This window comes from Podarcis vaucheri (assembly GCF_965113315.1).
Source record: "Podarcis vaucheri genome assembly, chromosome: 6".
In the NCBI taxonomy this organism is placed as follows: Eukaryota; Metazoa; Chordata; class Lepidosauria; order Squamata; family Lacertidae; genus Podarcis; species Podarcis vaucheri.
In genome coordinates, this window is record NC_138764.1 from 32,429,316 (window position 1) to 32,452,617 (window position 23,302).

The following is a 23,302-nucleotide window of genomic DNA, read 5'->3' on the forward strand; positions in this document are numbered from 1 at the left end:
TAGGCCTTCCTACTTGACTCAAACTCAATACAGCCCACCAGGTGTATACAGAGTCCACCAGAAAAATATGGCGACTTCTTTCTTACCACTGAAGCTCGTTCCCCCCCCCATTGTTTTTTCCCATTTTAAATGCCAGTACAGTGGTACCTCAGGTTAAGTACTTAATTTGTTCCAGAGGTCCATTCTTAACCTAAAACTGTTCTTAACCTGAAGCGCCACTTAGCTAATGGGGTCTCCCGCTGCCGCCGTGCCGCCAGAGCACAACTTCTGTTCTCATCCTGAAGCAAAGTTCTTAACCCGAGGTACTATTTCTGGGTTAGCAGAGTCTGTAATCCAAAGCATATGTAACCTGAGGTACCACTGCACCTCACTTATTCACCACATCTTACAAACACTCAGCCTGACAACTTTTCAAGTCCCTCAAGGGGACTTTCTCTAAGAAAGAAACTTGCAACGTATGCTTGAAAAAAATTACTTTATTTAAAAATACAGTACACAGCAGTGTGTCTCTTCCCCACCCTGTTACTGCTGATTCACAAAGATAACATGATCAATTTAACCCAAATACTAGGCTCTTATAAATCCTGAGAGACAGACTCAGTTACATGCTGATTTACATAAGACAATATGCTGAAAAAGAATAGTCTTTCTTTTAACATAAAAGAGTCTCTTCCTGAACTTAAGAATCAGATATAAAATCTGCAGAATTGCTGTACTGCACTGACCAGCCGAGGATTTCCCTGAAATCCTCGTTGTGAACAATTGTACATAAGGAGGGTCCTAAACAGCTAGACCAATAAATGAAACAAGCAAGGGGAGCATATGGGATATGCTATGATTTATCAAACGTAATTGATCCTTTAAGAAATGATGCTCATAACACACATTAGACTTATAGTTAAGGGCTCGATTCTTTGCTTCTAGTGACCACTTTACCCCCTTCTTTTTTAAAAGATCCACACAGTATCACATAATCTTTGGGAGACACTTGTATGCCAGCTGGCTCTGATCCAAAATCACACAACTGTATCCATCCCTAGAGAAGACATGTCCCCTCCTTAAGAATGCTTCTAGACCAAGAGCTGGAAATTGGCTATTGAAGTTACATGGTCATCACCATCCATCGTGCAGGCTGGATACAAGAGTGCATTTGATCTATCTCTGAAAGAAATATTGTGCACTTTGAGTCAAGCTACACAATTAGCAGAATCACATGGTACAAGCTCTTTCAGACTGCATCACTTCAGACTGCAAGGGGGAGATCACATAAGGAAACACTGACAACAATTAGCTTTCCTGCACACAGGAAGGTAACATGTTGAAGATTATGTTGCAACCTTCACGGCATGCCAGTCTGAGAAAACTTCAGAGGGTTTTAACAAGAGGGTGTATTGAACAACGTGACCCCCTCCCCATAACCCTCAGTCTGAAGTAGAAAACTCTAGAAAAGGCCAAAGGCATGTAATTCTGATGATCGTAGAATTTGGATCTTCTGTTGATGAGAACAGAGTTTAATTTGCCATGCTGAATGAAGATAATAAAATGCCCATGAGAATAATTGTGGATGGCACGGAGCACCACATCATTTGATTAAAAATTTGGCAAGTGTACACGAGCCACATAGAATTTATATTGCAGTTTCATCTCCTGCTGCCAGACAGAGCAAAACATTAAGTATATGGGTAAAGCATGGCTCAAGGGACAATTTTCCCTGGACATTTGCCCTGTACAAATTTCACTTTAGCAGGAACAAAGAGCTGGGTTACCTTTTTACTAGGGAAGTCACAGCATGTTTGCTCAAAGCAATTAATGGAAAGGGAAGGGAACTAATCAGGGCAAGGGGCAGCATTTTTTCCCTCCCTCTGATTTCAAATGGAGGAAATTAAGTGCATGCCTAACTTTCTCAGTGAAATCAAGGGAATATAAAGGTGCATTGTGTGCAAAGTCTGTTGTAGAAAGGCCTAGCTCACTTTGACACACCGGGGAGGAAATGTGAAAATGTGTGTGTAGGTTGCCAGGGTAAACTAGATCTCAAAATACAGATGTTTTGGATTTTATGTTCCTTTGTGATTTTGAAAAATAGGAACATGTGCAAAATTGTTCACTAGGCCTTCTCTTGTGTATTCTCACATACTTTCCTGGTGTAACTGAAAAAATTCCTGAGATATACAATAAATAATTGGAAGGATGATAGTACTTTGGTTAAACTTCTTACCATTTTCAAGACCATTTTTTCACGAGTCCTTTCAAAGGAAAAAAAAGCACCCACCCCCTACTGCCTCCCAGACTAAAGAAATTGAAACATGAAGCCTCCTGGCATAGCAAGGCTGTGATATAGCCCCATTTTACTTTGGTTGTTATGGTGTTTGAAAGGCAATGTGAAAAGACCCTTTATTTGGAAGCCTGAATCCCATTTTCAAGAGTGCCTTAAGCAGTAGGGAGCGGTGAACTTCACACTGTGGGTTGTAGTCAACAAATCAACAAGGGGGGTTGGCATTGGTGACTTAGAGATGGGACCCGAAGTGACCAAATCCAGATTTTATCCTTCAGTAAAAATGGGAGTTAGTGCTCCAGAACACCTACAAAATGACTTAAGGTGAACCATAGCAGCAGTGCTTCCACTTTTTGGGGAAGAGAGGAGTCGGGAGAAAGTCATAAGAGATGGTGAATCCAGGTCCAGGAGAAATAGCAGAGCACTGTGATAGAACATGGTTACATTAGGTATTGAAATGACTACAGAATCCTTACAAACCATTCACATTGATCTGGTACTGTTAGGGTGAACAGGGCTATATCATTAAGCTGTCAGTGATTTATTCTTGATCATACACCTAGCCATAGCTGCTGCAGAACAGAGGCATGTGCTGAAACTGATATCAGTGAAGCAGAGCTGGGCATCTTAAGTCCACGTACTTGTAAAAGGAATAGGGAAACCCATTGCTACAGCAATAATGTGCCAGTGGGAGGAACTCTGGCCCACTCTATCAGCTACTCCATGTTGGCCAACCTTCTCCTTGCCCTATAAAGCTTCACTCTCTAGCATTGGAGGATCCATCATTCACCACTGCTTCACACAAAGGATGGGGACAGATCTCAGATCAGCAGAAGGCAACCTCTTGATGGTTCCACCACCCTCTAAGGTTTGGGGGCATGTCAGCCCAGGATAGGGTATTCTCTATGGCAGTGGATTCCCTCCCACAGAGGTGTGTCCAACACCTTCATTGTGTAGTTTCCACCAAACAATGAAGAAGCAACTCTTAACCCTAGCTTTTCACAGCTACAACATATATTTTAGGACCCATACTATTATTGTGACTGTAATTTGTTTTTAAAGTATTTTGTAATATAATATTTTAAATTGTTGCAACCCACCTTGGAACCTTGTGGTGAAGGGTAGGTGATAAATTAAAATAATAACAACAAAGATCATCGTCATCATCAGAACAAGGGAGAAAGATGTGAGGACCCCTCAGGCTGGGAGCCAAGCACATCTTATATATTGCTCCATCTTCATGCCAGAATCAAAGGTTTTGAGATCACTTTTGGAAACAGGTTGCTAGCTATGTCACATTAACCTTCAAGTACTATCAACGAAAGCAATCATTTTACTTTTATGTTACAAATGGGGGTGGGGAGAATGTGCTGGACCTCAGAACAGAGCCATTAACCTTCAGTATGAGATTGTTAATCGCTAAAATAATAGGATATCCCAATGCCTAAGTGTTCTCACTTCTAATCCTAACTACAGGGTACATTGTAGACATTCAAGAACTACAAAATCAACTATTCAACCACATGAAGTCAGGAAAATATCCAAATAAATAATTTGTTTTAAAATTATGATACAATATACTTATTACAGTAAAAATTGGCGGGTTGTTGTTGTTGTTTCTTCAAAAGCAGAAGCACCAGTCTTAACATATAAATGTGTATGTGAAACACGGCATAATACGAAGTGCAAACAGCATTTGAGTATGGGATTTTTAGAAAAGAAAAAAGAAAAGAAAAAGAAGTGTATGCACTGAAATCTGTTTGGATGGGAACAAGTGTCATGCTAAAATGTAAAAATAAGTAACAATGAAAAATCAGACATAATAATGTTCCGTCGGATACTTACATAGCTAGGTGGGGGTGGGCAGCCAGAGATGAGAAATGATATATTTATGTGATGTGAACAGATTCATGCTTTCCCAATACCTTCCCTCCCCAAAACCCTCATCCCCTAAATGGTGCAATGCTTTTTGTTGGAAAATATTCCTAACTTTTGACATTTCTGGCATGTTCTTCATAGGCTGATGTAAATCTTAATGCTGCTAATCAGGTCATAAAACCAGAAAAAGTTTTATTTTTCTCCTCTGCTGGAAAACATGTCAGTTATTATGAGTGAACTGTGAAAAGGGATGACGTCCAGTGCAGCGAATAGACATCCGTCTCAACATCATGTGACTTCTGCAAAGGCCGTGATGTGGTTCTACAGAAATGTAAAAAAGGAGTGGGGTTGGGGGAGATAGAGGGAGAGAAGAAAACAATTAAAAGTCTATACAGTAACTGACAAAGCAACAATGTGCATTTCCTACCCTACCAACTTTGGGGATGGTCGAGTGCTTTTGGAGTTTTGTTGCGCTGTGGTGGTGCAAATACGCATTCCTGCAAGAAGTCCAAAATGTTTCACAAGACTCCACCCATTTTAGGGCATTGTCAACGCAATGTGAATGTGGGGAGGTGAAGGGGACATTTGAAGGAAGAATGAATATTCCAAAGGAGTGTGCGGTACTTAACCCGCTGCCGCCACAACATATATAACACACTTGCCATTTCTCTCTTGAAACTCACAACCCTCCCCAGTTGATTTTCCTCTGTTCTGACTGACTGCCAGTTTTGCAGGACACTTGAGGTAAAAAACATGAAAAACAGCCTTTGCAGGGTGAATCAGCAGGTAGGAGAAGGGTTAAGCCAGGCATAGGCAAACTCGGCCCTCCACATGTTTTGGGACTACAACTCCCATCATCCCTAGCTAACTGGACCAGTGGTCAGGGATGATGGGAGTTGTAGTCCCAAAACATCGGGCGGGGGGCGAGTTTATCTATGCCTGGGTTAAATACTACCTTCCTACCCGACAGTTCTTGCTTGGAAATTGTCAGGGGCCCAGAGTCAGGTTTCTTTCTCTTCATTAGGTGATGGAGGCAAGGACTCAGAACCCGAGGGGCACATAGGGCCAGCCCCAGAAGTACTGCTATCAGATGAACCTGAGGGGCAGCAGAGCCCCCCCCCCTGGCCCAAGGATGTGGCACTGCCAGGGCCGGCCGAAGACATTTTGGCGAACAACAAAATGGCTCCCCCACTTTCTGTCTGGGAAGAAGTGGAGAGTTAAATTCTACACCAGGAACAAGTAGGGAGGGATAAATAACTACATCAGGATCTGCTGCCCTGTGGATCCTGCCACCCAAGGCCATCACCTCACCTTGCCTCAGGGGTGGGCTGGCTCTGGGCACTGCCATCTTCTGACTCAGAGGACTCCACTGGAAGGCTCCCAGAGGGTCCTCTTCTCCAGAAAAGTAGGAGATTACAGGAGAAGGCTGAGGCCCCTTTGGATCAAATAGCATCTTGTAGAACAGGTGCTCCTTCCAGGCTGCACCGGCTGTTACTACAATTATATAAGACTCAGTTTCAGCTTGTTCCTTGTTGGAACAACATCAGAGATCTTTGTTTTCCAGTGTATTGTATCCACCTTGCACCGCGATTAGGTTTTGTCTTGCTGGACCACAGAGTAGGACAGAAGTCCTCCACCTGTATTTTCATTACAAGGAAAATATGGGACTGAGGACCTAATGTTTCTCTTTTATTATAACATTTAGTTTCACCTTGTTTCTACATTTACTTTATTTGCCATTGCTTAGCAATGTGAGTATTGGGTAACTTAGGTGTAATTCTATAAGGATCTTATAATAATTAGGATTTAAATTCCAGGCAACAAATTAGACAGCGTCTGATTGCGGATCATATTGTGTTTCATTGTTAATACAATTTTAATGCTGCATTTCTTCCTTCCTTCATAAAAAAGTATTAATTACTCCCAGAGAGACATATGGCACAGAACAAAGCAGCAAAATGTTAGAATGAAAATGACATTTGCTCATTGACAGCACACATTAACAACACTTCTTCTTTTTCAATCAGTGAGATGCCCCCTTTATTTGATCTGCTCTACACTCTGCTTCTTTCAACAGGATGATTCTATTTCTCCATTGTTTGTGCACATTAGCAAACATTTAAAAATACACGTTTTTATATAAAACACAAACTGTGGTCTTCTGTAAACAGAAACTTAAGTCCAACTATACTGACAAATTATCTGAGGCCCACAGTCACAGATTTGCATGGCATTTTGCTTTTACAACCAAGTACTCAGTAGCAAATTGTGGCATTCAAAATAAGCCTGTCACTTAGTTTTTAACCAGAAAAGGTTGATGGCAAAAAAAAGGATGTTCTAGATGGAAGATACAGGGCATACATTTGTCAAGGTGCTTAAGTCCCCTTGAAGTCAATATGGTAAGTTAATTGTGACCAATTGATGTCCCATTAATTTCAACAGGACTTTTGTATGACTTTCTCTGATTTTGGCTGGGTCTCCAGCACTTGAATTAAGTGTTAAGACCTACTTATTTATTTATTTCCTGCTCATCACCTGAACGTCCCAGGGCAGATTACAACATTTGGATGGGATGGCAGTGAGGTTGAGTGACAGGAGCAGCTCAACAGTTAATCACACCCAGCAAGCTGGAGTTAACTCTCTATTAGTAAAACAGGATCTGGACAGAAGTGTCAGGCCTAATGAGCACAGCAACTCAAGTCTTGCCCCCATGAAGCAGTTGCCAAGACTAAAGGTCCATGCCTCCTGACAGCAGGCTATGTTTCCTCCTCTCCAGGGTGTTTCCCAAGCAATCAGAGATTGTGCCTGTAGGCCATTCTATGCTCCTCCTACTTCATGCCTCTCCAAGTTCTGGGAGACCAGAGGGGAAAGGAGCTTCTTGCAAAAGAAAGAGGAGACACCCATGCCTCTTCACCAGCCAGACTCATCTCTGCCTCTTGGCCTGCCTCCTCTCCTCTCCTGCTTCAGCTTCTGATTCTGATTCTGGACTTCTCTCTGCCACAGACTCTCCCTGCTCACTAAACCCTGTTAACTCTTCAGCTTCCAACACCTCCTCCCTCCAGTCTTCTCCCTCTTTGTTGTCCCACCACTCATCCCCTCATCACTCTGCGTCCAACAAGTCCATGACATTGAGGGAGCTTTGGGCTGGGCGACGGTGTCTTGCAATTGTGTGCACTCCCTTCTTGTCTTGGCACACTTTGTCACCAGAAGGCTACTGCTGCCATCCTGCCACAACCCTTCACACACTGTTGCCGGTTGTTCAAATAATCATTCATACGATTATTCTTCAGGAACGCCTTTAGTCACCTGCAGTAATGAGCTACGAGCCTTGCTCTTTAAAATGCGACTTTGTGAAATCTAAGCTTGAAGAGATGTATATTCTAATGCAGATATTTGATCATGTAAGGGGTCTTGTAATATGTCCGACCCCTAATTGGTGAACTCTGGAGTTTTCTAACCATGCAATCTTTAGCAAGTCCTTGAGGTGCAACTCCCACAGCACACACACACAGCAGACAAATTGAAATGCCGTGCGAGCAAGCAGCACACACACACAGGCTCCCAAACGAATGTTTGTTTCTACCCGTCAGTGCTCACAATTAGTTCGCATCAGCCTCCTCTTTGGCTTCCTACCAGAGCACTACACGAGTTTGTTTTGTTCTAATCGTCAGAGGCAGTAACTGGCAGCAGCAACAGAAAAAATTAGAAGCGCGGCATGCATTGTAATGATTATTTCCCACCAATGTATCACAGGAGGAAAACCAGAGAAAATGGCATAACACAAAAACCCAAAGGGATCAAACCCAGTAAAATCACTCTCCCACTAGGAAAGCAGGATGCAAAGGCTGAACCTCAAGTGCAGGTTTTCGATCAAACATTTCAGCATATTTAGCACTATGCTAAATGTTTATTCTATTAATTTTTTTAAAAAAAAAAATAATATATGAAAGAGTATCATAGTCATATAAAATATGTTTTGTGAAAAATAAGAAAGGGGCTGTATATAAAAGGGGAGATCTGTATATAAATTTTGACTACAGGCTCCTTTTTTATACTTTGTATTCTAGATCTGATTTCAGAGCATTAAAATGATCTTATGAGAGATGTCGGTGCTGAAGCACAAATTTTGCAAATGCACATCTCCTCAGCAAATGAATTCTTTTTGCCTCCCCGTTACAGCAAAGGCAAACCAAGTATAGAATACAAAAGAATACTTCACAAAAGTTCTGTTTCTCAAAATGCCCTTCACCTGCACTGAAGGCTAACATGCCCACCTTCGTGAGAACACACGTAAAGCACACCAGTGCGCTTCTATGCGCACATACGTTTATTGCCTTATATTAAGATGCTCAAACTGGTCCATTCCTACTATCCAGGAGAAAACCCTAAAGAGGCGTGCTTTAAAAGAGCTCTGCTGGAATGGCTCCTCTTGACCATTACCAATGCCTCGACTCTGCAAAATGTACAATAATTACACAGACAGAATCGAGTTAGACATATTTTCCACATTATGTACTGTCATCTAACCAGCACTTCAAGTGAAGCAAAAAAATGAAATAAAATATGAAAGGCGAAGCACAAAGCATGAACAGAAATAACAGCAGTTTATAGGCAGCTCCTTGAAGGAAAATGCTGAGGAATGGGGAAAAATATGCGATGGGAAAAGAAATGTGGGTGTTCTTTGCAAATAATATCGTATATTGTGGAGTTCATTGTAATACATTCCAGTTGTTCTAGATATACTGATATAGCTGCAACCAAGCAGACAAAAATAACCTCCTGCCTAATTCTGGGCCTGTGGAGCATTTTTTTTAACCTTTCAGTTGTGCCTGGATCCAAGCCCAGTTGAGAACGAACCCTCACACCATCCCAATCAGAATTCTGAACTGATTTAACAGGTACAGTCAAACCTCGGTTGTCGAACATAATCAGTTCCGGATGACCATTCAACTTCTGAAATGTTCAACAACCGAGGTGTGGCTTCCAGTTGGTTGCAAGAGCTCATTATAGCCAAGCCATGTCAGACATTCAGGTTCCAAAAAACGTTCGAAAACCAGAGCATTTACTTCCAGGTTTTCAGCGTTCGGGAGCCAAAACGTTTGAAAATGGAGCCATTCAGGAACCGAGGTTTGACTGTATGGTATTGGATTTTGGATTTGATATCCTGCTTTATCATTACCCTAAGGAGCCTCAAAGCAGCTAACAATCTCCTTTTCCCTTCCTCCCTCATAACAAACACTCTGTGAGGTGAGTGAGGCTGAGAGACTTCAGAGAAGTGTGACTAGCCCAAGGTCACCCAGCAGCTGCATGTGGAGGAGCGGGGACACGAACCCGGTTCCCCAGATTACGAGACCACCGCTCTGAACTACTACACCACACTGGCTCTTGCTTGCTATGATCTGCTTTCAGAATCAAGTTTAAGTGGAGTGGGAAGGATTATGAACTGTGGAAATGTATATGGTATATTTATAACACACCTACCCCTACACACACACACACACACACACACACACACACACATCATATGTCTATTGTCTGATTTTATTTCAGCCTTAAGGCAAGTGAACGTATATATATTTAGGAGGAAAAGAAAGATGCATTGCATGTAAAGACAACCAGTGCCACCTTGAGATTGTATAGATTTTAAAAAAATGTTTTAAAGATGCTTTTGTTGTTTTGCCACTTATTGCTTGCCACCCTCAACTCCTTTGGAAGGGCAGTATATAAATATAAATGTAATAAATAAATAAGGCAATATGAGAACAATTCCAAGTGATCTTATCATGATGCAACAGCTATTTTGAAGTAAGGTCTTTTGCACCCCATCTGCAGCTTGAGACTTCAAATAACATCTTTTCCAGTTCTTTTGAGAATAACAGTTGCAACTCTAGACATGTTTACTCAGAAGTACATCCCACTGTATTCAATGGGACTTACCAACAGGTAAGTGGGCATGGGATTGTGGCCTTGGTTTATGTGCATTATGTGCAAATGTTAATGTGCATTAACATTTAGTGACATCTGAAGAAGAACAGTCAGCACTTCCCACGTGAAAATATATTTATTCATATTCTTGTGGGAAGTATATACATATATGACAGACAAGCAGACTATAAATAAACAAAACAAAACAAAAGGCGATAAAGGAAGTAAGTCTAACACCCAAGTTTGTGTGTCATCTCTTTCATTCAAATCCCTTTTCATGTCATGTCTTTAAGATTACAAACCGGAGGACAAGGATTGTCTCATAACTGATCTTTGTATGCTGCTCTGGAAGATTTTCTTGGCTGAAGAACAGGGAAAATATGCTTTAAATCTCTCTCTCTCTCTCTCTCTCTCTCTCTCTCTCTCTTTCTCTCTCTCTCTCTCTCTCACACACACACACACACTCACAAAATGTATGAATGTCATCGTGTAGCCCCTATCAGAGGATTTGTAGTGCCTCATCAGAATCCTGGATTTATGTGAAATCAAGATGAGATAGGGGAGCAAATGTGAAGGCAGGTTGCACAACGCCAGTGGCTATGGCATGGGAGTGAGAAGGGAGGGATACTGGGGGGGGGGACAACGACACATGATGGTTTAAAATAATGGCAGAAGTTTAGGTAAAGAAGGGAATGGAAAAGGGAGACGTTTGAGTACAGTGAGAAGGAGAAGACACCAAAAGGGGGGGGAATGTCTGCTTTAAAATATTTTGAGTGTGTGGGTGTCAGGAATGAGCCAGCTCCTAGTGAAGGTTTACAGCCAACTGCAGAAAGCAGCCAAGAACAGAGAGGCTTAGATGTTAGTCAGGCAGGGGAGAGCCGGCAGCTGCAGACTTTGGTTATTCCTGACCTTGAAGTGTAGGCTGATAAAGCAGTAGCGGAGAGCAGGCTAGAACACAGTCAAAGCTCGCAGGAAACTCAAATAGGCACGAATAAACACAGAGATAGCATGTCAGAACAGGAAGGGGTTGGAGCTAATCCAAGAAGTCGGTGAATGGGAGGGCTACTAGACAGGAAGGAAAACAAGAGACACAAGAGCCATAAGTTCAATATCTTCTGTCGACATCGGAAGTAGTCTTCAGAAGGGTCATCTTGAGTGATGATGCCGGAGGCTTTGTTAGAGCCATCCAGAGCTATCTGTTTTTGCAATAAATACTCCTTTTTAATTACCTATGCTTACTGTGTTATCAAGTTGGGAACCTGGACTCCTAAAAGTGTGTGTGTGTGTGTGTGTGTGAGAGAGAGAGAGAGAGAGAGAGAGAGAGAGAGGGAGAGGGAGAGAGAGAGAGAACTCATTGGCCCTGCTCCTGCGTTGCTCCTGTTAGAGGGCTGTTGCCTATGTCCCCAGCCCAATTTCTTTGTTGAGGTCAGGATGCCCAACCAACTTACACTGGATATAATACCAGTGGCGCTTTCTACTTCCATGTAGCTTCAGGCACAGAGGCATATCTGTTCCATTCTATCATAGAATTGTAAAGTTGAAAGAGACCATGAGGATCACCTAGTTCAACTCCCTGCAATTCAGGAATCTTTTTGTCCAATGGGGGCTCAAACCCACAACCCTGAGACCCACAACTGAATCTGTGCAAGGTCCTACTTGGAAGATATTTCTCATTGCCTTTTCCATCTACTCTGGTTCTTTTTCCGTAGGATGTAGTGGATTCTCAATCTTTGGCCTGCAAACAAGACCCGGGTGCAGTGATCATAAGGAGGTAGAGAAGCTAGTGTTTTTCGTTTTGGAAGTATTTTCTTTCTTTCTTTGCAAAATGCAGAGCCTGGTTTGGGCAGCAATTAGAGAAAGAGAACATATTTGAGCTGAAGAGAAACTTGGAAGTGGCAAGAAAGAGTTTTGCACAGGGAGAATTGAACACGGGAAATATTTACTGCCTCCCATCCCTCATCTTACAATCCTAAGGATAAATATACTCATAGCTAGGGTTAAAAGCATGTTAATTAGCAATCCTTGGAGGTGAGGCATAGTTCCCCCAGCTTTTATGCTAAACACATAAAGCTTGTCTCTAGCTCCGTTAAACTTGATCACTTGACTGTCAATTACATAGAATGCGCATATAATTAATTGCTGGTCATTACCATTAGTCTGCATTCTCTGTGCTAGGTAACACTCTGAATTAAGTTCATTTTTTAAAGTTACAGTGGGAAAATGATTATCTTTTGTGCACAAAGTACAATCACAGCCTATGGGCAACAGTTGAAAGTGTTGCATTTCTTAAAAATGGCACAACCCTAGGCATGTTTACATCCTCTCTGCTCAATGAGTAAGAATGACCTTGTGGATCATTAGTCAAGCAGCGCATTGCTTTAAATCATTCTTGGTGTTTTCTGTCTGTTTGGAATGCAAGTTCTCTCTTGAACAATGGGAAATCAGAGATGAGCCTGGCCTAGTATAAATTTCAGAAGCTTGACCTTTTGCCTTTGTCTGGGCAACAGAGCAGTAGCTTCTGCTTGCTTGCTTTTTTAAAAAAAACTCCTGATTTAGTTTGAGATTGCATCCAAGCACATCTTAAGGCGGGAGGGCACAAGGTGGCACAGATGGCAGGGTACAGGGGATAAAGAGAGAGGGGGGCAAGGAATTTCTATTCTTTCAGTTTCTTGGGTTGCCAGTGGGAATGGGTGAATCTCTCAATTTTGGTTTCTCTCAGTTTCTCATTCTTCCAGTCTTAAATTCAGTTCTCGACATCAGATTGCAACTTAAAATAATAATAATAATTCCCATGCAAATTCATCAGCATTTTAGCGAGATTTTCTTCTAATACAGAAGGCTTGTATGCAATTTCCCCTAATATACACATTTTTCTTTCCCCAGATATGACAAATTTCGCTTGTTATTTTTGCTAATATATGCATTTTTATGCATGATTCACTTAAACATGTGCATTTGTGTACACATATGGCTTAAGAAATACACTGCAAAATTCAGTAAAGGGCTGATTTGAATTGATAGCTGTTTCAGGTTGCATATTGTTTCAGGTAGTCTGAAATGGGTAAGTTCACCTTTAAATGAGACCTTTTCCCATTTCTGCCCAGTCCCTAGCTCAGTGTTTCCCAACCTTTTTTGGGAAAAGGCACACTTGTTTGATGAAAAAAATCTCGAGGCACACCACCATTACAGCCCCGTGACGTCAGCGCGCAGCGTCACGCCGGGAGGGACACACGAAAGTGTAAGTTTCTTTTTTTTTTCCTCCCCCTTGCCGGGAACCTCCAAGCTTTGGGGGTGGGGGGGGGAGGAGGCAGCAAAGCGAGGCAGGAAGGAGAGTGTGGCTTGGCTGGGTGAGCTTTGGCAGGGGCAGGGAATGAGAGCCGTGAGGCGGGCGCTGTGGACGGAGGCGTTGCCCGCCGAGCTCGCAGGCAGCCAGGCAGGCAGACGGCGAGAGCCCCGCGCTGGGCAGCCTCTCCTCGCCGTCGCCGCCCCGCCTCTCGCCGCCCGACTCGCCCACCTCCCTCCAGTCAACATCTCGCGGCACACCAGGCAACATCTCGCGGCACACTAGTGTGCCGCGGAACAGTGGTTGAAAAACACTGCCCTAGCTGATGGTAATAGTTATCTTATGTTTGTGTGTGTGTTTGCTTTAGAAAATGCAAAGCAGGTAAATGTGTGCCTCTCAAGATAGAGGAATGGATCAGTTTTCCCTTAGTGCTAACTTCTACTAGCCTGGGATCTAAAGATCCATACAAAGTTGTTCTACATGCTAAGTGTGGGAGGTTTGTCAATTTTCTCTTCCACAAGCAGTCCCAGTGCATCATGGAATGCAACTTAGGAAGATATCCTAAGCCACAGTGACAGTACATGTGATAGTAAAAGGTATGGATCATTATGGCAAATGAAAGAAATATAGTTTAGATTGCATGGATGGCTGGTTATATAGGATAGACAGAGAAAGGTACAGCAAACAGAGCTCTTGGTTTGCATCACACCACACTCCAAACACCATGAATATTCATTTCAGCTGTCAGAATATTTTAGAAGAGCAGCAAAACCATCTCGACAATTGTTTCCATTGTTTGTAGCATCATCACTATTGTCGTTATTATTCATTAAATTCCTATACCACCCTTCATCCGAGGACCACAGGTGTACAGATGCTTGGTGAATCAGAGAAGAAAGCTGGGCACAACAAGAATTTCCTGACCTTCCAACGCTTTGAATAGATCCAAGGATATATTTAAGCAGAGACAATGCAAATGTCACATTGAATTTTCAAGTTGAACATAAGGGATAAGGCAGGCCTGTGGGCAGCTATGCCAAATCTAGACCTTCTAGCTCTGGTTTCCTGAGGTCAGTGGCTGGGCTGGGAGAGAGAAAAGCTGAAGCCTGAAATGCAGTAAGCAGAGGTTGTTGCTCTCTTGGCAAGCAAAGGCAAGAGGAGGCTTCCTAATATTCATACCAGGCTTTGATTCCCCACTGTAAAGAAACACATTGCATTTCAGCCAGACAGATGGGAAACGCCAAGCTGCCATTTCTTTCACTAATGATTCACAGTGCCATTCCTTATCCAGTTCCGTGTTTTCCTACTGTCTCAAAACATCTCTCCCTGTTTGTGTTCTATCAGGTTCACTGTGGGCCCCCACTGTCCTGGCCATCACCTGGAGAAGGAGGAGGAGCAAGCTGACACCTTGTGCAGTGTCCAAGAGCACAACACTAGTCTTCTAGCCAAAGCCAGGAAAGTGGCCTGAGTTCCCTCTGCTCTGCAATTGTCACAGCTAGGAAGGATAAGCTCCAGCCAGACAGCCAGTCATCCAGCCAGCCAGCCAGACAAGCAAGAGGAATCATCACAGTTCAGGGACACTTTCTGATCAGGCAAATGCACCCAAGGAAGGCATGCAGCAGGGGAAATAATGGGTGGAGTCTGGGGGAAGAAGTGTGGCCTGCCTGGGGAGACTCTTGAGGACTGGATGAAGAGGCCTGGGAGGCCGCCTTTGTGCTCCAGGTCTGAGCTTTCATACACTTGCCCTGAAAGGAAAGATTTTCCTTCCCAACATATTCCCCTATTCTTTGGTTATTTAACAAGCTGATAGGGGGGAACACACACACACACACAACCCTCACATGCTCCCCCCATCAGCTCCACCTCCGATAGGCTCACAGAGGTTTTATTTTTGCTTCAGACACTCTTCTGGAGTTCTTCCACATAAGAGGGAATCCCAGGCCAATCAGGATTCCCCCTGACAAGATGGCGCTCTCCATTGAAACACACAGGTAGAGTCCTTTCACATGCTAGATTTGGAATAATCCATATGATTCCTCAAGGTGGTGTGATTTATGATGTGCCCAGATTCCCAGCCATGAATATTCTCCTCTATATCTGAGAAGGAACAGTCTGTACATGAAATACAATATTCACTGAGTGGTGGTGGGAGTGGGTCATTTAATTTACCCATTCATTAACAAAGCAACAGGTGGGGACTGACTTTTTTAACATCAGAAAAAGTCCATGGGTGAGAGAATCTGAACTCTCCCCCACCTCATCTTCCCATGGAGCTCCTCCCCTCCTCCTTGATACTTTTCTCTCAGTCCAGCTCTGAGAGTGGAAGTGAGCTGGGCTCTCAGAAAATTGCCTAAAGTGATGGGGCACAAGATGACCCACTGAAGGACTTCTCTTCAACCCACACAACTCTTCCGATGGGAACTTTGGCTGCCCCTTCCACAGTTCCTTTGGGGAGGGCCATAGCCTTTCCCAAGTATCTTGCTTCATTCTGACATCTAGCAAAGGCCTAACAGAATGGCTTGTGTAGAAGATGCACATTCATCAAGCAAATGCTGGCTCGAGCAAAGGAGATGGTGACCTCCTTATGACAAAGCATCTCAGGCATCTTTGCGTTGAGTGGTGTGTCAAAGAATTCCAAGAAGAAATCTGTTTATTCTCCAATGGCATTGAAACACATAAAGGCTCTTACACTTGTGCCTGATCATCTGTAACTCCCACAAATTTCAGGGAAATTACAGGGTTATACCCCAAAGACAAGGATGCTGAGTGCCGTGGCAAAATAAACAAGCGAAACAATAGCAAGGAGCAACAACTCTTATCTCTTTCTTTAAGCCACTTCATGTATTGCCACTGCAACCCAGCAGCTTCCATGGTGGTAAGCTGCTTCTCAGGCACACTGGCAATGCAGATATACACCTCACCTACACTGTATTGATCTTCTGAACTGTCTCGTGCTGGCTGGGTGCCTCTTTTGATGGAAACCGGGAGTGTGTATCCGCATTTGGGGCAAAAAAGTTGTTTTGTTTGACTAGTTGCCTGTGGGTCTATGAAAAGTGATTAGTATTCAACGAATCTGTACTCAGAGCAGAGCTGCTGAAATTAATGGACCTAATTTAGCCATCTTCGTTCATTCCAATAGAGACACTCTGAGTCAAACTTAGCTGAATGCCACTCACTGCCCACAACTCCCTGGTGAGTGTGCCTGGCAGAAACTCCAGGTGCACATTTAAATGTAGAATTTTGCAGTATAATGAACAGTAATAAAACGACCTCTCGTGTTGACATGTAAAGGTAAAGGGACCCCTGACCATTAGGTCCAGTCGTGACCGACTCTGGGGTTGCGGCACTCATCTCGCTTTATTGGCCAAGGGAGCCGGCATACAGCTTCCAGGTCATGTGGCCAGCATGACTAAGCCGCTTCTGGCAAACCAGAGCAGCACACAGAAATGCCGTTTACCTTCCCACCGGAGTGGTACCTATTTATCTACTTGCACTTTGACGTGCTTTTGAACTGCTAGGTTGGTAGGAGCAGGGACTGAGCAACGGGAGCTCACCCCGTCGCGGGGATTCAAACAGCCGACCTTTTGATCAGCAAGTCCTAGGCTCTGTGGTTTAACCCACAGCGCCACCCACGTCCCTTGTGTTGACATGTAAGATGCTCTAAATGTTCTCTAGTTCTCTAGACTGTGTATAAGGTTAAAAAGTAAATAAATGATAGGAGCACTGACCACCATTAATGGGCTGGATATTACGTGCTAGGTTAATGGATAATGACAGATTTGTGCAAATAAGGGGTAATCTAACTTTTAATAATATTAATATTTCTAAAACATTTTGTCCTGCCTCATTATCCATTTCAGTGGTTGCTTTTGTCACAAAAAGCCGTTCTGACATAATCTGACTTTCTATTATGTAACCATGTGGCATCTTTTCGGAACTAAAAATGTTCCTTACTGCCTAATATACCCATGTATTATTTATTCTGACTGACATCTCCTAGAATCACCTGTGATTGCTGCAGGCTTTCCAGCCCTTGCTTTGGCAAAGTAATAATAACTCCTAACCATTCGCAGTTCTGCTGTCCTGATCAAAGGAAGTGCAGTGTGATGCCTGATTGCCTAATCCTACCAGAGACCAAAATTCTGCTCACTTCATTAGCAGTTCTGTGCCTAGGAAGTGGGGGCGGGGGAGACTGCTGGAAGACTTGTCTATCAACCTGAACCTTCTACTCTTACATGCAGATGTCTCTTGGCTGACTGACTTCCTGAGTTTCTTCCACTAGATGTTTCTTCTCAATCAACATATAAAGAATATGTTGGGGGGAGAGGAGCAATGAAGATGTTCTTTGGTACCCTCTACTGGATTTTGGTTTGAAGCTACCATGCCTGTGCTGCACATAATGGGAAACCACAAGTTCCACCTTGGCATGTTGAGAGGATTTTGAAAGCATCTATATGGGTTTTAAGGGACGCGGGTGGCGCTGTGGGTTAAACCACAGAGCCTAGGACTTGCCGATCAGAAGGTGGCAGTTCGAATCCCCATGATGGGGTGAGTTCCCGTTGCTCAGTCCCTGCTCCTGCCAACCTAGCAGTTCGAAAGCACATCAAAGTACAAGTAGATAAATAGGTACCACTCCGGCGGGAAGGTAAACGGCATTTCCGTGTGCTGCTCTGGTTCGCCAGAAGTGGCTTAGTCATGCTGCCACATGACCCAGAAGCTGTACGCCGGTTCCCTCAGCCAGTAAAGCGAGATGAGCGCCGCAACCCCAGAGTCGGCCACGACTGGACCTAATGGTCAGGGGTCCCTTTACGTTTTTATATGGGTTTTAAAGCACCTATAATTCATGGTTGCATCTGAACTCAGGGGAATTCTAGATTGTTTTAGCAAGCCTTCCATGACCTGGTATCCTCCAGAACCCCATCAGCCCCAGCCACCATGGCCAATCATCTGGGATGGTGGAAATTGGAGTCCAAAACATCTGGAAGAGACCAGGTTGGAGGGAAGCTGGATCATACACAGTGGTGTGAAGTTGTCTTGTGTGAACAAACCTTTGTTTAAAATACTTGCAGCTCCCCTGAGTTCCAAAGACTTCTAGGCAATTTTAAATCACAACATGGTGCTTCTGGTCCCCCCCCCTCAGGGTTTGCCAAAGGAGGAGAGAAAAGTGTGGAAACCCAAGACTTGATGCGACTCATGCACAAGTACGAAACCTGGGGAGATGGGTAACATTTTTCAATCCAAGTTCCACGTTTCCTCAAGGGCAACCAGCTAGTGGGCAGGAACTGGAGACAAAAGTGGGAAAGCCAATGGATGTGACTCTTACTTTGTACACTGGGTTATTTTCCAACCATGCAGAAGTCTGAGGTTTCTACACACACACTTCTCCATCTCCCATTAAGACGAGCAACAGGCATTATCAAAGTGAGGGTGTGGCCTGAAGAGAGTGGGTGTGGCCTGGGAAGGGGGTGTGGCCAGGGAAGACTCCCAAGGGCTAGACAGAAAGGGCTGGAGGGCCACATTCAGCCCATGTTCCCTAGGTTTTCCACCCCTGCACTAAATACCGGCTTGGCATTATATACAAAATTTGCCTTGCTATCCCAAGTCTGCAGTTGTCCTAGCATTCGGTGAATGGTAGCTTGTGGCTATGAATCAGAAAGGTCTCCTTTTGTGTCACCAGAATTTAGAAAGGAAGTGGCATTTCAAATTCAAGAAGAGCATCCATTACCTTTTCTAAAGGACTCTCTACTCGAGGGAGGCTGATCATAGGCATTTGAGCCAGATTGTCCATGTGAGAATGCTCATGTTCTGGTTGTCTACCTCTAAAATTATTTACCACACACACAACCTAGAAAGAGAAGGAAGAAATCAGATATTATGAGAGAGTTTAATAGATTGGATCCTGAACACCCACATCAACTGTACAATGTCCTCTGATAGAAATGCTCATTATTAAATCACTCTTCCATAATGAATGAGATTACAGCACAAGCACAACATTGTAAAAACACAGCTAGAATATGCTTAGGCTAATTATTAAGAAGATGCCAGTGTACATTGTCGTTCTTTGAATTTACCAACAATTGCTTGTAAATAGACATTTTAGATGCCTACCAACAATTGCTTGTAAATAGATATTTTTAGATGCCTCTGGAGTGTTTTTTCAACAGACATCAACATGCACTTATACGTCAACTTAATGCACTTATCAATATGCGCTTATCCATCAACATGCACTCTTTGAACAGAATAGTCTAACCATCAAGAGCTCATAGATAAAATAAACAGTAGTGGCTGGTGTGGTATTGCTGACCTGGTTTCCCAACACTGCACATCACTGCCAGTTATCAAGAGGGAGAGACAAGGCGGTGGATAGTTCTTCAGAGGTACAGCAGCGAAGCCAATCCAACACCCCCACTATTGCAACTGTACCACATCAAGCTTCCCACTACCTCCCGCCTCCCTCTTAACAGCCAGCAGTGACATACTGTTTTGGGAAACCAGGTTAGCAATGCAGCTCTGCCTGCATTGCCCACTACTGTAAATAATGTGGCATATCTTCCAGCACATGGTGACCTTCTGTACTCAACTTGTACAATGTGGATCCACATTGTCAGAAGGCTGCAACAAAAATGCCATTTTCTAAATGACTGTATAATACTTTGAACTTTTTTTAAAAAAAGGAAAGCCAGTTAGCACATTGCACTGACAATAATTTAGTGACATTGCTGACAAACATGAACTCACATTGGCCTCAGCCCCAATTTGTGCTGAAGTCTTCCAATACAGTGGACTCACTTGGAATTGAATGGTGAGGTTTGGATAATAACCTTTTTTAAAAAACTAACATATTATTTTAAACATGGGATCCAGTAGTTACAGATGCACACGGCTCAGTGGAGGAGACACTTTCACGGCAGGCAAAGGGATGAACACATGTAGCAATTTAAGCTAGTGAGATCAGTGATCTCTCATATGAATGTGTTCCATGTGCATGCTGGAGCACATATTGAGCTCAGGATTAGCATTAACTGTGCATTTGTTTATATTTATGAATGATTGTTATTCAAGCATGTCGCCTGCATTCTGATGAATAAATCATGTGAGGAACCCATTCATAGTCAAACTCATAGTCATAGAAAGAGTCACGTGCAGCCGTACTTACCAGAAACGCTGCTATAGAAATGCCAACTAGAAATCCTGCTATCACGTCTGACCAATGATTTCGATATTCTGCTACTCTGTTGATACCAGTAAGAAATGCCATGCACATTAAACTCAAGCAAAGGACTGGTTTTGCCAGTCTTGTTCCTCTGGCCTTTATCGTGTTGGTGATATACATCTGAGGGTGAAAAGATGGGGGAGGGGATGAAAGCAGCGTGAGTTTTCATTCTTAAGTGGGGAAAGCGTTGCTCAGATTTTTAAATAGGCAAAACTTACTTTGTTGGTTGGTGGGGAATAGAACATAATGATTTTAAACAATGCAATGTAGTACATACAAATTTAAGCCTTGATTCATTTAATTGTTTATATACCCCTGCAATTTAGACAGAAGTGCTCAAAGCAGCTGAAACCATTTATCAAATGGATACACTAAAAGTAATACACCTGAAACAAAACAAAACCAGCAGGAATATATGTCTGATGTTGTCCTCACCTTCCTCCCTTTCTTTCTGGCTCCTTCCCACCAGGCAGTTAGTGGTAAATGACCCTATGTATGGTGGGGACAACGACAGTCTAGCTGCATTAGGACCAGGTGGGTGTTGTCTTCACCCGCTTCCTTCGTTATCTACCAACTTCCACCAGGCCATTGGTGATAAGAGAGAGAGAGAGAGAGAGGGATGATAGATGATAGATGATAGATAGATAGAGAGAGAGATAGATATAGATAGATAGATAGATAGATAGATAGATAGATGATAGATAGATAGATAGATAGATAGATAGATAGATAGATAGATAGATATAGATAGATAGATGATAGATAGATAGATACTAGATAGATGAGAGATAGATAGATGAGAGATAGATATAGATGAGAGATAGATAGATAGATGATAGATATAGATAGATAGATGAGAGACAGATATATAGAGATAGATGATAGATAGATGATAGATAGATAGATAGATATAGATAGATAGATAGAGATAGATAGATAGATGATAGATGATAGATGATAGATAGATGATAGATAGATAGATAGATAGATAGATAGATAGATAGATAGATAGATAGATAGATAGATAGATAGATAGATGATAGAGATAGATAGATAGATGATAGATAGATAGATAGATAGATAGATAGATAGATAGATAGATAGATAGATAGATGATAGATAGATAGAGATAGATAGATAGATAGATAGATGATAGATAGATAGATAGATAGATAGATAGATAGATAGATAGATGATAGATAGATAGATGATAGATAGAGATTAGTGATAGATAGATAGATAGATAGATAGATAGATAGATAGTTGATTACAGAGAGAGAGAGACGATAGATAGATGGCAGATGATAGATAGATGGTAGGAGAAGGAACCATCCAGCAGGAGGCGATTGATGTATTTACCTGCTCTTGAAGAGCAATTGTTGGTAAAATACTGTTGTCAGAAAGGGGAGTACAGCATGAACAGGAGTAGGGAATCCATCTCTGCTTCCCTCACTTCCCTGTACCTTCCCACAGGGCAGTTGGTGGTAGATGGTCATGGGGGAGGAAGAGTGGAAAGCCCAGCAGAAACAAGTGCTTAGTGTTGTTTTGCCTGCTCCCACCCCTCTCCTTTGTGCACACAGTCGTAGCAGCGCCATGCACTCATCCAGTGTTCTGGGCTGAATAAGCTAACAATGGGCCCTGACAGCAGCAAGAAAAATTGTGCCCACCACTTTCAGTGTTATTGGAGAGCTAATGCACTTCTGCTTCTTGCCTCTTCATGTTCACTAAGGGCAATTAATGCTAATCAACCTCATTGTGTGGAGAGGACATAAGCTGAAATGTCTCTATGGTTAATCAAGAAACATCTTTGCTCTTAACGTTTCCAGCAAGCTTCAGACTAGCAAGTAATCTTGCTGCAGTCTATGGCTGCCATCCAACACTGGCGCACTTTTAAGTAAAATCAATGGACTGATTACACATAACTCTGCATTAAACTGTGACTTAACATCTTTCTTCACTGCCCAGTAAAATGTGTTCAACAGACTCAGGAATGAAACACAAACAACAAAACGCTACACTTTGAATTCCTGATGGCTCTCCACTGCTTCTAGTAGTCACCGGATGCAAGAACCATTCAGCAACCATGTCTGAAACCTGTTATCAGTGTAAAAGGTAAAGGTAAAGGTACCCCTGCCCGTGCGGGCCAGTCGTGTCCGACTCTAGGGTTGTGCGCTCATCTCACTTAAGAGGCCGGGAGCCGGCGCTGTCCGGAGACACTTCCGGGTCATGTGGCCAGCGTGACGAAGCTGCTCTGGCGAGCCAGCACCAGCGCAGCACACGGAAACGCCGTTTACCTTCCCCCTATAAAGCAATACCTATTTATCTACTTGCACTTAAGGGTGCTTTCGAACTGCTAGGTGGGCAGGAGCGGGGACCGAAAGATGGGAGCTCACCCCACTGTGGGGATTCGAACCGCCGACTATACAATCGGCAAGTCCTAGGCACTGAGGTTTTACCCACAGCGCCACCCGCGGGGTTATCAGTGTAGTTTACATCTAAGAGGCAATCACCCAATTCACCCTGAAGATTAATCCTATGAAGCAAATAATCTACACTGATTGGTAGCTTTACTGAACAAGGCTAGAGATGCTTTCTTTGGCATCTTGAAGGCAGTATGATAGCCACTACTGGAAAACAGGGTTCTGCAGTTTTCGGGGGTTTCTGAAATGCCTGCAAAACCTATTTGACCAGAGATGGCAGTGGGACAAAGGAAAGGTGGGTGTGC

At 43.1% G+C, this 23,302-nt stretch overlaps 1 protein-coding gene across 1 annotated transcript in view; it reads right to left on the minus strand.

Moving 5' to 3' along the window:
• Positions 1-461: 461 nt before the first annotated feature.
• Positions 462-23,302, minus strand: part of PLPPR5 (phospholipid phosphatase related 5) — a 91,445-nt gene continuing 68,604 nt past the window's right edge. Inside the window, exons 4-6 of the mRNA XM_082227986.1 lie at positions 20,521-20,697; positions 19,084-19,203; positions 462-4,471 (exon numbers count right to left, since the gene is read on the minus strand). Of these exons, the coding sequence (XP_082084112.1) occupies positions 4,439-4,471; positions 19,084-19,203; positions 20,521-20,697 (330 nt within the window). The 3' untranslated portion in view covers positions 462-4,438. The remainder of the gene's footprint in view (positions 4,472-19,083; positions 19,204-20,520; positions 20,698-23,302) is intronic.